At 37.4% G+C, this 15,442-nt stretch overlaps 1 protein-coding gene across 1 annotated transcript in view; it reads right to left on the reverse strand.

The window, feature by feature from the left end:
• ANOS1 (anosmin 1) overlaps positions 1–15,442 on the reverse strand; it is a 144,352-nt gene that overhangs the window by 59,071 nt on the left and 69,839 nt on the right. The window contains exons 3-4 of the mRNA XM_065655572.1: positions 6,638–6,700; positions 3,239–3,461 (exon numbers count right to left, since the gene is read on the reverse strand). Coding sequence (XP_065511644.1) covers positions 3,239–3,461; positions 6,638–6,700 — 286 coding nt within the window. The remainder of the gene's footprint in view (positions 1–3,238; positions 3,462–6,637; positions 6,701–15,442) is intronic.

Here is a 15,442-nt window from a genome sequence, read left to right on the forward strand (position 1 = left end):
TGCATGCTGGGCCATCATAAGAATCTGTATCTTAAATATTAGTTCCCCAGGAATTCAAAAAGTTTCCATGGAAAGGTTTCGGACAGCAAAGGGTACATTCATGGCATTAGCACAATTGTAAACACAGTTGTTCAAAGACTCAGAAATGTGTACTTTTAAAACTGTACGCTATTTTTTAAATACAAACCTATTTTTCTTAAAGCATGAAAGGAGCATTTAAACTGTGCGTGACCATCTGGCTCCAGCTATCCTGTTATGATATTGTCATACCAACATACCCTTTAAATGTCATAATCTACTTTTCACAATTTATCTTGCCTAGATCTGCAGTTTGGTCTGCTGTATGGATTGCTCCCTTACATATTTCAGTCAAAATTAGTTAGGCTGGTTTAGAAAGCATGAACCCAAAATCTTTGTTAAAAAGAGGTCCTGGAAAGTTCACACAAGTAGGTGTCACACAAGTAGGTATCACCACACCTGAGAGACCACTAGCTTCTGAACAGGAAAAGGGTGATGGATAATTTTTTCAGCTGTCACTAGTTGAGTGTAGAAAAAGATACATGTCCTTGTCCTTATTTGGGGATGTATATGCACATTTAGACAAAGTGAACCTGATCACGCATTTTCCATCCCTTTCTTTTTCTTCCTTTTTCTTCTGCATTTTTAAACTATTTTATTTCTAAGCAGAAATATCGCTTCCATTTCTATTTCTAAAGTACCAAATCTACTTTAGGCACTTACTGTTATTTATAAAATCATGATGTTCACATAGAAAAAAAAAATAAGATAGGCCATGGAGAAGGGAAACATTCTGAAGTCCTTCACTGGTTGAGACGACCTAAAAGAGGTGGATAAGGCAGATGACAGAAGAGTAGTAGAGACGATTCAATACCTCCAGTGAAGGAAGATAAGAATGTGAAGACTATGTAACTGAATAGTAATACTCCCAACAGAGATGAAAAAATACAATGATAATAGACAGTGTGAAGATTATAGTGAATGCAAGCCAATAAACAATCAGGATAACAAGTCACTGGATTTCTTAACCCAAGAACACTTGCAATATATGACTTTGGTGGCAGTGTACTGCCATTAATATTCTTCTAGGACTGGGCTTCAGCATTCAATACTAGGGGGCAAATCCAGTTTGTAAATCCAGCAAATCAGATGGGTATTTTATATCTGTTGTTGTAACTAACCTCCAGAGCCAGATCAACAGGAAAACTATAGCAACTTCTGTAGACTCTTAGACTCAATCTGAGTTCATTTTCCAGCTGTGAGTGCTGTCAAAATGATAAGAATAAGTACTAAACTTATTCAATAGATCTTAGTCATGCTTGCAGAGTTTACTCTTCCTTAGTGACGGGAAGGTCATTTACCCCCAGAGGAAAGGAACAGCAAGCCTGCTCTGATTCTTGTTTGTCCTTTGTTGCAGAAAGACAGGTTGAAGAGGCTAATTAGCTGAATTCATCAGCTGAGAAGGTAGTACGGTACTGGGCTTGCCCTTCCTCTGCAAGACATATACGGTCTTACAAGTAGATGCCTCCTGCAGATAGGTGGTAAGATGTTAGAGAAGGTTAGTTCTGCTCCTATATAATTAGGTGAACAGTACTAGACGTGCCAGTGTGCAGTTATACAGCTTATCATACCCCGTCATATCCTGTGCCCTCTACAACAGCATGCCGTCTTGTTTCATGTCTTAGTTTGTTTGCTTGTTTGTTTTGTTTTTACTTTTTCCAGCTATTACATTTACTGGAATGCTTTGTAGTTGTGGTATGGAGCCTGACGATGTAAATTGTTACACATACAATATGAATGCCAGTTTATCAGTATGGCCATTTGTCTCAAGAAGACAAAAGAAATAACAAAGTGATCCATTTTAATTATTTTAATTTTAAAAGGTGCTGTGTATAAGAGTGTATTAATTGCTTATAGTTTTAAAGGGGCTGATCTGAAGTCTCTTGGAAGCAAGAGAATTTCCCTTCTGCACTGAAAATCTGTATCACAGAACTACCTGCTCTTCAAAATACTTTGAGTAGTATCTTCATCAGTTTTATGCTTACTCAACCTCTGTGACTTCTAGATCGAATTTGCTCCATTTATGTAAGAAAATAAGACAGTGCTTCCTGATGGCCCATCCTGTACACTCAAAGACTGGATTCAAAAGTCAAAGCACTTTATTTCTGACATACATTCTCATCACTAGGGACATTCAAAAAGATGCATCAACATTTCAGTTAAAGCAATGAACTTAAAAATAAAATCACCATCTCCTTCACATATTTTTCCATTTTTCCATCCACAGATGGAAAACAGTCTGGGTTTGGACCTAGGCCTGAATTTCAGTTCAGAGTTCTGCTGATTAGGCTCTCCACAGAGGGCCCATGTTATCAGAAGCATAACTGATTAGTATTTATTTTTTTTCACCAAAATAAGGAGAATGGATTTCTAACAAAACATTTCAACTCTGTGGAACAAGAAACTGCCTTTCATAAATGCTCATTGCTCTGCATTAGGAGCACATTTTCAGAATATTTCCATGTATAAAGCTTTTAAATTCCAACAAATTAATATCTGGAGTTTGTCTAAGCAAGTAATTTCTTAGTCTATATGTTCTTGCCAACAGATGTCAAGGAGGACCTTTTTCATAGAATTTCAGGACTCAGTTAAAAACTTTTGAATAAGATTGCCTTAGATTTAAATAATATATAATATATATGTGGATATTATAACTTCTCATTATTTTGTTCTTAAGTCATTAAAACACACTGCATTAGTTTATTCTTTTACCAGATTATCTCACACTTTGTATTTGGTAGTTCTACCTGCTTGGCTTATAATTATAAATGTTATTTGTGATCATCAGGACTTGAATTATTTATTCTTAAATATTTTCCTGTTGCATTCTCTCTCATCTGCATCAAATTGAGATTTCATCTGAATTGGCAAGTTTGTTCTGCTTAGGATGATTCATAATAGCCACATGTTTACATTCCACAGATTTCCAGACATAGGCTTCATAAGGGGGAAAAAAACAAAACAAAACAAAACAAACTCAAGCAATATTCTTCTCCGGCGTTCTACTCTTTCAGTGTCCAGTTATACCTTTTATAGGTACCTCTCTTTTTTTTTTCCCATCCATACAAACTCCTGTGAAAGGGAAGTCCTGTTTTTCTAGGAGACATTATTGCGGCCTGAAGTTATTAGCCCAGTATGAGTACATATTAATAATGTCTACCTTTGTACAGATTTTTTGGAATCTGGCACGTATGACCACATCCATTGGAACAGCATTTCTTCACTCCAGAACATTCACTATCAGCTTCACAGCTTTCAACACAGGCAGCTGCAAAACCACTGGCCTTCTCAGGTGCTGGGCAGTCCCCTTGCTTCACAGACAGGATGTACTTAAGGAATTCACAGCTAGTTAGGCATTCATAATTCTTCTTGGGAAAAAGAGGCTAAAGGAAAAACAAAATAATTGTATAAGGCTTTCAACAGGAACAGAAGAAAAAAAATATATTTAAAAAAAAAAAAAAGCTGTACATTTTCCAAGACCTCCTGAAGGAAAATTCAGATTTTGGGGTTTTGCAAGACTATCCCTGAAGGTTTATATACTCAAGCCACTTCTAAAAAAACATTCCAAGTACGGAATGATGAATTCCCTCAAGTAAGACCACCATCTTTAATGGAATATAGTTGTTTATATCTGCCAGCTTTCCTTTGTTTTCTTCACATTGGCTGGCTACAAAGTTGCTTAATGACAGATTAAAAACATTCCAAAAACAAAGGGGAAGCAATGGTCAGACAGTCTATTTTTTTGGACTACCCCACATTCCTCCCTTTGTACCTCATAACACTTTACCCACAATATCTGATGTAATGCCACTCTAGATAAATAAGTGAAATCTTGTTTCAGCATACTGTTTGAACTGAGTGGGATAAGAGAAGATTTTGCAGTATCTTTATGTTCCTGCCAGCATATTAGTAATGGTATAACTCTTCATGGAACTGGAAGTAATTTCTGATAAAACGATCAGCAGAAAATACAGATTAAAGTAAGCCTTAAACATATTGATTAAAGATCAAAGTAAATGCTACTTCTCTGAGAATTCAAGTCCTAGATATCTGAGAGGTTGCTTCAAGGCGTAGACATCTTATAGCCTGTGTACTACTCAGAGGTTTGCAAGGTTCACTTAAAACTGTATTAAAAACAGCATCTAGGACCCTGGGCAGAACGCTGGATGTGATGTGGGGATTTCATCTCCTCTTTTATCTGGTGCTTTATTTAGTTTGGTGCAAATATGGCTAAAGCGATTCCCTACAAGTGACTGGTAGGGCTGTAGATGGACAACCCATGTAACTGGGGTTATCTATGGCCTCTCTTTCTATCTCAGAGGAACCAAAAGCTTCACACTCTGACAGATCTGATTTACAGATTCCAAAGCCTACACAGGAATTATAACTCACTCTCCATCCAACTATTCATTTAACTTCTGCAACTTCCTTCTCTATTTAGATGTTTTATTTTCTCATTTTTACTCTTCTCATATTTCTGGTGAAATGAGAAAGACTCTTCGCTGTTAAGGAGGCCCAAGTGTTTCACAGACTATGTATCAGTTTATTCTCCAAAGTCACATTTACCATCTTGTCCTACAGAACAGTCTAGACTTCTTGAGTCAGGCTTTTAAGGACACATGTGGGTGTTATAGCTTAACCAGCCTAAAGGCTGCCAAATTGAGCAGTCCTCACTTCTCGCCTCGATTCCAGTGATCCTTGAATATGCATTCCTGCTGTTACCCCACACTGGAAGGCACCTGATCCCGTGGTTAGCCAGTCAAGAAGCTAAACCAGCAGGATACTTAACTTATGGAAAAAAAAGAGTCAAATAAATTGTTTCCTTTTCTTCTTCACACATAAGGTTCCTTTAACATCAGCACACTTACTCAGTAGATAAGAAGTAACATATTAAGCAGGGACCTTGAGTAACACAAAGCTAAATTGTTGCTTCCAGATTTTTTACAAAATACAAAAAGATTGAAAACAATCTCAAAGGAAAACAGCCTCATTTAATTCAATCAAACAACGTCTACAGAGCATTCATGAGCCTGAGAGAAAGTGGTCCCGTGCTTTTGTGTGTGTGAAGCTAATTTCAAATCTTAAAACATCACAAATTTGCAGCTACTTAATTAAAAACTTTATAGCTCCCTGAGGCATAATACGTCCTCAAGGCTTCTCCTCCTCACCCTATTTCACAGCTCATTTTTCAGTTAGCTGCTAAATGTGCTGCTCTTCATTATAGACCTTTGAAGTTCTAAATTTAGCTTCAACCACAAAACACTAATCAAAGAGGGATGCTCACTGTTTTTAACTACAATAGAACAGTGTTCTACAAATGTTTTCCTTTTAAACCAATTTTATACATATTTTCACCCATATCTGGAAACATACAGCCTGAGTGAGAAGTGATATATGAGAATGGCATAAATTAGATCCACTAAAACTGTTTTATTACACTACCCTAGAGTTTTCTATATGAGGAAGCAGGAATTAATCTGGGTTAAAGAACTCTTACAAGGACTGGTTTTCATGAGAAATTTTTACTTTGTCTTCGAATGTAACTACATAAATCAGTAATCCCATAATCCCTATTTACACATATTTGGATCTACATTTTTTTAGTTGATATTACAGCTTTTCCTAATCATCTTCATGGTGCTCAAAATCATTTAAACATAAGACATGCTCTTGTACCAGAAAAAGAGTGCCCATAGTGATGAGCGAGGAGTTAAATCAGCATATCAGTGAGATCAATACGTCAATTAAGGTCACTTCTATTTTTTTATAAACATCCACATCATAAACATCCAGTTTCATAGACTTAAATGATGTTGTATTTTTATATTTATTTAGTTACAATAAAGCAACTTTCTATTGAGATGATACTTCCATTTTGTATTGAAATAATTAAGAACTGTAACAGCTGGCTTCTACCAACATAGCAGAGCCATGTTCTAAATCCAATAAAACTCTCTCCTTTTTTGTACTAGTTTAACTGATCTAGGTTTGCTTATTCACAAGGTTATTCTGAACCATGATTCAGAAACAGTTTTCCAAAGACTTGTTCCTAAATAATTACATATTTTCATAGTAGTCTGAACTACAGGTCCACAATCCGGTTACTTCTGAAGACATATTCTTTTAAAAATCAGATTGACTTTCACATACGGAAAAGCCATCTTTTCTGGCTACCTTGCACAAGGATTTTTACACAATGACATTTTGTCTTTTAAACAAAGATACTCTTTCTTACACATGGCCAGAAAAGACAGAAGGGTGTGTGGCAGAAATAGCAACTTATGGGATGGATTTAACAGTACCTTCTGAGAGAAGTTACGCCAGTGTGGCTGTATAAAGTCTTAAAACTTCAAGTTGAGATAAATCATTTGGTCAGAAAAAAAAATCATTTTCTCTTAAAGTCAGACTTCATATGGCTAAATTGTTATATGTGTATCCATTCAAATGAAGGTAAATGCTGTAAAAATCCCATGTTTGTTAGCTGTCTGCCTGAAGCTAATATTTAAAGGAAAGAGACAGCTAGAACAAAGTGATAAAGAGTGCCCTTGGGCTGACGTACCTCACAGAAGCTTTGGCAATGATTTTTCTTCAGGTCCCAGGACTCTTTGCAGGGCTCCAGGCACTAGGAAGAATCAGGAGGCAGAGAAGTGTCAGGAAGAGAAAGAAATAAAAAACCACAAATGACCCCATTTCTTCTCCAGTTATTTGTTTGGTCCAAAGGAAGTTAATAACAGGCTTTAAAAATTCACTTCTCCTGAGGATAAGATTGTGTCATTGAGTCATGGTGTCACAGCAAGGTCATGCCAAGGCATGGTTAGATTACAAGAAATATTTTCAGTATTTCTTACTGTACAAGGCAATTGCCTCACTTGTTTATATGCCATCCTATTTTCCACGTTATTGAATCTAGGTCATAATGCCATTTAACACCGTGTCACTGGATCACAGAGACAATGCCAAAAGCACTACTCTAAACTAAAGAAAGTTAAATCTTCTCCTCGCTGACCAGCCTAAAGATTAGATGGGCACATTGCCTTTCCAAGCAAGAAACTATTTCATAAAGCTATGGAGTAAACTCAGCAGAGGTTCAACCACTATTCCTGAGTGACAGACAATGTTCACTGGTCTGTTAGCAAAACCACTTTATTTCAAGTACCGTATTATCATTTCTTCACCTTCAACCTCTACTGCAATGGTTATACAGAGAGTTGAGATTCAAACTCTGCAAACCAGAGTCAAGCTTCAGAGCACAGCATAAAGAAAAAACACACCATTAAGAGCATTTACTGCAGCTGAAACACAAATTTAGACTCACATCCAGAAACCTTTTCCTTTGCTAGACATATGAACTTGGAAAATACTAGCTTTGGTAGGAGTTAGTAACAACTAAACCTTCTGGTAATAGTGGAAAGATAATTATTGCACGAGAAAGAAAGGTCTTTGACACAGCGCTTAGTATTTATATAATTTGTTTCTCTTATGCATAGTATTAGATTGGATCCATATACATTTATACTTTTCAAAAACACGCATGAATACACATACGTGCTATCTCAGTTGTCCACCTGTACCATTAATGTACTAAAAAAATTAGTGTTTTAAAAGTGGGCATTTTTTTTACTAACAACAAAGCCTGAAAAATATAACAAAATCATTAGCCACAGAGGTTACATATTTCAGTATTGAAAAATATCACTCAAACATTTTGTGTGTATATATTTTGGTATTTTAGACTCAATTTCTAGCTCTTCAAAATTCACAGTCTGCTGTATACAGAGTAATTAGAAGGATATATTATAAAATGTCACTGAAGTCAGTAAGTTTAATTAATTTCAGAGTGTTGTTCCTCCACTGGTACAATTATTACACATTTGAGCTCAATTCCACTGTCATGCCAATTTTAGAACTCTCCTGACTGCCTGATGGATGTAGCCCCGAATTACAGAGGCATAAAAGGTGTAGAAATAAAATGGGCAACATTTTGACCACACTGAGACTTTGTCAGTGGTCCCCAACGCTGTTAGGATTTCTGTATCCTTGCCTTCTCCGAATTCTTGCTTCACTGCTGCACAGCCACACAGACCATATCTAAACCAGCATAACCACAATCTTGAGATGACAACTAGGACCAGGTTCAGGCTGACTGTACTGCTGGACAACCATCCTTGCAGGCTCTAGAGCAAAACAGTTGGCACTCCTGGAAAGAAATACCAAGATGCTGTACACTTAATAGAGTTTGTTCAAGGCATTTGTACCAGGATGTCTTTACCTGCAATGTAAGTAGGCTCCAGCACTTGATGCCTTGTCTGGCTCCCGCTCTGCCTTAATAATCACTCAGGACAGCCCAGGCTACTTTCAGCTCAGCCTCAGCATCTCCTGCCACCAGGGCAGGCAGAAACGATGGGTAACTCAGCCTAGACACTTCAAAGGGAAGACAAACAAAAAGAACCAGGGCTGAGCAGTATCTGGCAACCCCATTGCTCTCAGAATACTCCAAGGAAAACAGATGCTGTAGCAAGCTATAAGGCCTCCACCATAAGCTTTATAGGCTCTGATTAGAGTACACACTCTTGCCTATATATAAACAAAAAAACCTTCCTATTCCTGCTGTTTGAGGAGTCCTCAAAGCATTGGACTTAGCCTAGCACCATGGGCTGCTGCAGAAGATTATTTCCTATCTTCAGCAGATCTGTACCATTCTGTAGGTTGAAGAAAAACTGCTGGCAGACAGAAATGTTGCTAATAACTTTGCACTAGAAGAGTTTGGGACTGTCCTTCTAAATAGGTAATTATTAAGCTTGCAGTAACAAAGACAAGGGCACCTCACAAACACTAAGGTTTGTGCCTTCGTCCTCTTAGCTACTCTGTTATGAGGTTCCCCTAAAGTGGGAAGCTGGATAAGCTGGAAGCTTGGACCCACGTCTAACTTTTGAGTTCTTGACTTAAACTATACATCAGATGAGATCTCAAGATCCCTCCCAGTGTCTGGTGAGCTTTATCCTCTGAATGGCAATAATCTCAAGAAGAGAGATATCTGTTTTCCCCATGAAGTCTCTCCTCATGGTTTTTATATGCAGAGAAATGTGTCCCAGATCCGATGTGTTATATACACACTAGCTCTGAAGAAGGGCTATTCTGTACATAAATTCGTCTTTTTCCAGCCATCTCAGCTTTCCAGCAAACCCTCTGTCCTTATAAACTTTAGTCTGCTTGGTTCTGTTAAACTTTCTCACCCATTTACATGTGTAACTCTGAGCTGCATCTTTTATCTGCAAAGGGTTGTGGGTTTTTTCTCATCCTTAACATGCTTTGAATGTGCATCAAGATGAGTCCACTGAAGAATACACATTTTGCAGTGTTGTGCAGAGCTTTGTAGCACATCATTTCTCCCTCCACTATGGATCTCCCCCATTTTTAGTCCACCTAGCCAAGGCAAGCACCAAGGTGCAAATTCTCTCAAGAAAAAGTAGAACCAGGCCTTACATCAACAGCAGCTGAATGTTTTCTGACAGGTATAATTCCTTGCATAATAAAAATTAAAATCAAGACAATGTGAGTCAGAACTAATGACAATAACATCTGTTTTCTTAAATCCAAGTCTTCAGAGAATTAAAAAAAAAAAAGCATGCATCTTAAAATTTAGAAGTTTGAAAATAAAGTAATAATTTCAGTGCAACTCAGCAAAGGCCTGACTCAAAGCTCCTCCAGACCAACAGGAGTTATTTCACTGGTGTTTAGCTTAGCCTTGATGCCTGAAAGGAAAGCATTCAGCATTTCTCACCAATAAGAGAAGTTTCAAAGAAATACCTAAAGCAGCCACGAGAAAGCTATTCCCATCTAGCAGGTGAACACATTCAGGTTTTCTGCATTACTGTAAACAAGTGTGCCTGTTAAATGGATACTGAAATCCTCTATCCAGGATAAGGAGGAATCTAAGCCAAGCAGCAGCTGGTTTTGGCTCCACTTTATGTAATAAAAAGTACCTTGCAGATGTTACCACCCGCCCTCAGAACCTAAGCGTAGGTATGCAGGTGGCAGACCACCAGCAGGCAGGAGGGCAGTGGTGTGGGAAGCATCCCAGCAGTCCACGTGGCAGATGTCCTGGTCCCTTGGAGGCACCACTGACCGACTGCTGGCCTGGCACCACCGTAAAGGCTGCTCCGCTGCTGGGAGCAGGGTGGGAAGAGACATGAGACACAGTACCAAAGCGGTCATTACAGGCCAGTGGCATTCTTCAGAACATGATGGGTGTAAATCACACTGGCCTTGATAAACTGCATCCTCTTAAAGCACCTCTTTTGTCATCTCCTGTGGACAAATGTGGAAGTCACAGGCTTTCTGTACTCATCCAGACTGCTGCACAGTTGTTATTCAGGACTCAATGACTGCATCAAAAGACAAAAGAAGTGCTAATAGAAAGCACTGCAGCATTTGTCATCCTTCCAAGTTTGTGTGTGCGTATGCGTGTGCTTGCGCACACACACATAGTCGTACATATATATACATCAGATATTACTATTGATGTGTGAATGATCAGACTGCATAAAATTAGGAACGAGGACAAAACACTTTTATTCAAGGAAGAAGGATTACTATTGCTTTAAAATATTTTTATATTTTTTATTTCATTTTTTTTTTAAATTGCAGTTAAGGGCCTTCTTAGACAGTCTTTTTTGTTCTAATTTTAATCTATAAATACGGCAACTATGAGATTAGCATATGATATATGCATTATTTAGAAAAGGGATTTTCAAAGTAGTCCACCATTACTTTTGTTTAGGAAATGTCGCCTTTGACCCGAACAAGAAAGTGTTATACCAACACAGCAATTTTGAAAGTCTAGTGAATTGCAAAGCATCATTTAAGTATTGAAATAAATATTTATTTAAATATTGTATATTTATTCAGATATTGAATTTGAATTAAATAGCTGAATTTAAACATTTATAGCTATTTAAACAGCAAACACTTATTTCAGACTGGAAGAGCCTACTTTCAATATTTTTGTCTAATAAGATCTCTTCAAATACTGAAGTGGAACAAGTCATATGCAAGCTGTTATAAAAAGAATAGACTCAAAGTGTTATAGCTGGATATAATTATTCTTTTTATTATCATTCATCATTCCAGTTGCTCACAACAGCAAGGTCAGAAATGAACAATTTACATTTACAATCTATATTTAAGAGTTTTGCTGTCCTAAGGTATTTAATTAACTGGAACCTAGATGGTTAAAGAAAAAAGGAAAAATACCTTTCTTTGTATGGTCTCTTAAAAACCTGCTATGTCATGAAGACGAGTACCTGAAAAAAGCATGTACCCACTATCAGGCACTGCACAGAGAACATTCCTGGGGTCAGGAATTTAACCACAGCCAAAGGAGAATATAGCGTCCATCACTCTTAGAGAGAATCTCCTTGTGATGGATACACTTAAATATATGACTGCACCCGAAGGAACCATGAGAAAAGTGATTTTCAATTTGTAAATCTTAGCACAGTGGCAGTAAACACAACACAAAACATAAACAGGCAGTGAGAGAGAAATAACTGATTTTGATTCAATTAAAAAACCCCCTCCCATTAGTTCTGGATTATATTTTCCCAAAAGTTCCATACACACATACACAAAAAAAAACCCTCAAACATTGTCTTCCCAGAAGATACATCTTATTTATTAATGCCAAAAAGAAATACCGATATTTATGTTACTGTTTGAATCAAAGACCAAATCAGATTCTCCAACTCGACGCATGAGTCTGATTTGGTACTTCTGCACTAAGGAGGAAATGGTGTAATTCTAAGAGCTATATCTATAAGGAAATAATTTAGTAGAATAGAAGAATATCAATTAAACATAAAAGTAGGTATGAATCACAACTCTTCAATGATTTTCAATGAAGCATAAGAAAAGAATCCTGTGATGAGACCAGTGAATCCATTTGAAGGACTTTGGCTGCCCACTTCAGGAATGTACATAATTTTTGTCAAATAATTTTATAGAAGTCTATTTATATGTTTGTCTCTCAACTTCCTGTAGGAATGGCATGTGTTCATAAACTTTAAGACGGATATTTTCCTTCTATAGAGAGGCAGGTAAGGGAATCCAGAATCATGATGCAAAAAACCCTTTTCTCATTTCCATGCTGGAACATTCTCAATGCCCTCCAAAACCCATGCTTGATAATTTGATTGATTTGGAGGCTTCATGTGAGTAATTCTCCATGTGAGTGGTTCATGGTATCAGGGTATCACACTCAAGCTTGTGGGAACCTTTCCTTGTGATAAAGTGCCTAAGGTGAGGCACGGCAGCATTTTGGCTGTGCTCGTACACCCTACCAGGTCAGGCACCCACTGTACAGGTCTATCTTGTTTAAAACAAACCATTAGAGGTAGAGATTGGTCAGTTCCTCAGGCCAAAAAAATTAGCTTGCAGGTTGATACACGCTGCTTGAGAAGCATCTGAGCATTTTGTGAAATCAATTTTAAGCTGAGACAGTCTCTTGCTTCTCTGCCTCTTTTGCCTCTCCCTCGGTTAGCAGACTGAACCATTACAGCACTAGTCATCAACTTTCTAGAAACTTGGTGTGACTTTTTAGGTCCTAAAATTTAGCTACTTTTAATGTAGCCTGGGAGAGTTTTAAGTATCTTTAAAAATTCGAAAGTCTAATAGGAACGACTGTGAAACGTATTCTTTATGTAAAATAGCAGTTTCATGTGGCTACCTGGAGTTACTTCTCTGTTCATGTTAAAAGAGATTCTCATGAGAATTACACTAATAATATATTTCCTTTGTAACTGAATAAACAAATGGGTTAAATGACAGAGAAAGGTTCTCTGTCTGTGTTGCCTGTTTTCTCTCCTGTAGGTCAGTGAGCATCATGATATGGTGAAAAGGAGGGATTTTGTATTCGAGGATCAAGCCTTAATTAAATTAGTCACAGTTGGGGTTATTCTGTGACATTATCATGTGCACTGGGAACCCAGCTGATACTGTCTGAAAGTATTACTAATTGTAGAACTGGCTTTGAATTAAAGCCAGGTCTTAGATTTTAAATGGTCACTAAAAAATGTGCTACTTGGTTAGTCATCTGGGTCTGTAAAATCCTTTTAAGGAGCACTTCTTAGTCCTTCTTGAAATGTAATTTTTGGTGTTCTATACTGATGACATCCTGACGTACCATGATGGTGTAGATCACAAGGGACTACAGCAGTTTCAGGTGCAGCTGTCTTCTATCTGTTACCAGCACTTTGGAGAGTGACCTGGTCGTTCGAATGGTTATTTCAGAGCCAAATGGAACATTTCTGAGAAACTTTCCTGGCTCCAAAATCAAGTGGCATAGTTTAAACTGCTACAGCAAATAGCTGCATTAGACGTGTATTTATCTTACTTGGGTGTGGAGGGACTAAAAGCACACACATGGACAGGTATTACCTCTCTCCACAGTTATGCAAACTTGTGAACATCAAATCAGTACTTAAGGTAAAGGAAATTTTCAGAAGTGCAATTGTTGGATATCTAATAAAAACATGACCTTGAAAAAATTATTTCCTTTTCTTCGTTGTCGAGTTCATTTCAGTAGGCAACATCAGGGATGCCAATACCACAATTTTAAGTGTTACCAGTTTGAGTTACCAAATGCCTTCAATAGCCTAAGCAAATAAAGCCTTATGACTTCAGATCAGTATCAATATTTCCTGGAACAGAGACAGGGAAAGGGCTACTCACAATGTATTGGGTAAGCCTGTCCAGATCTTTGCTTATACATGCTTTGCTCCTAAAATGGAGGCTCTGTTCCAAAAGTTCAGATAAAAAAGCTGTTCTGACTGCATTGATCTCCAAAAATCCACCATTTCAAATCTCCATATGATCCAACACCCAGCATTAGAGCACCAGAAAGACCAAGACCCATGTGAAGAACTTCAGGTCAAATTTTCTGCAAGCCCATGTAGACTTTGCCGTAAATACCCAGAATTAAACAGAAAGTGAAAGGTACCAGAAAACTTATACATGTACTGAAGGTGAGGTCACTGAAGGTCTTGAAAATGAAGGAACCGTTTTGACATAAAATATTTGGAAAGCAAATTACTATTAAAAAAAAGTCATATCATCACACTGTAGAAGAAATGCAGCAGTTTTCAACTCTAATCCTTTTAGAGTGAAAATAACTTTCAACACCGACAGCTTGATATCTTTCTGTATGGCTTAGTTGTCTGACATGTCAAACTTTGCCAGCAGAAGTGTTTGTTTGAAAGGACAGAATAACAATCATAGGACACTTTTCTATGTTTCTATTCTTTGTTATTCTTTGTCTATTCTATGTTTCTATTCTTTTTCTATGTTTCTGTTTCTATTCTTTGTTACCATCATGGCCATCTATGTCAACAGAAAATTGGCTTTCTAACACTAGTTCATTCCTGACCAGTTCTTTTGAAAATTTGTTTACAGGGTTTTGTACCAGCCGATGAAACTGGGACACGTACTTTCTTCTCTTTTCCTGCCTTATGGCCTACAGCTTAGCACAGTCACCAGAAAACAACTTCGAGTTCTTATTTAGCCTGATTTTGAAACGTGGAATTGAACTTAAACCCTCTACATTCAAGATGAATCCCCTAAACATCAAGTATTTTATGAAGTTTTGTCTCTCCCGATTAAGCTGTTCCATCTTGTATAAGCAATGAGTTCTTCTCAGGAGTAAAGCCTTCTATGTGGACCTCTCACCTTGAAGGGGCATGCCCTAGCACCACTTTCTGACCCTCCTGAAGTTCTTTTGAAATGTTTATAATAGGTACAAATATTTTGGTCATGGCTCGGTGCAGTAGCTATTCCACCACCACTTATTTCCTACAGAAAAAATATTCTTTTTCATCCTCTCCTTTTTTTACATCTTTGTTTCCTCTACCAGCCTACTCTGGTCTTAAAATTATTGTTCCAATTATCTCTATTTAAACTGTTGCCTCAAAGAGCAGTTTCCTAGTCTTCTATTGCCTTGCTTTTAGTTGCTGCATCAAGTGCCAATTAGTTCTCTTTTTTCAAAACTCTTCCTAGCCCTTATTCTAAATCTACGCATTCTTGGGTTTCAACGATCAAGATACAAGTTGTAGCACTGGCAAAATGCTATGAAGCAGCAAGTCAAGCCTGGAGTACCAGTGTGCACACAAGATATATAATGTGGCAAAGTGCATAAATTATTTTAAATCAAACAAAGAGTGATACAGTCTAAAAAGGTTAAGAAGCTCTTCTCTAATAGGCTTCTTTCTGGTAGTGATAATAGCTTTAATTGCTTACTGCTTTCCTCCTTCTTTCTGTGCTATTGCTCACATATGGAATTCTTCGGTAGTGTAGCTACTACTCTAATGAATAA

This window comes from Caloenas nicobarica, chromosome 1, assembly GCF_036013445.1.
Source record: "Caloenas nicobarica isolate bCalNic1 chromosome 1, bCalNic1.hap1, whole genome shotgun sequence".
Lineage (NCBI taxonomy): Eukaryota > Metazoa > Chordata > Aves > Columbiformes > Columbidae > Caloenas > Caloenas nicobarica.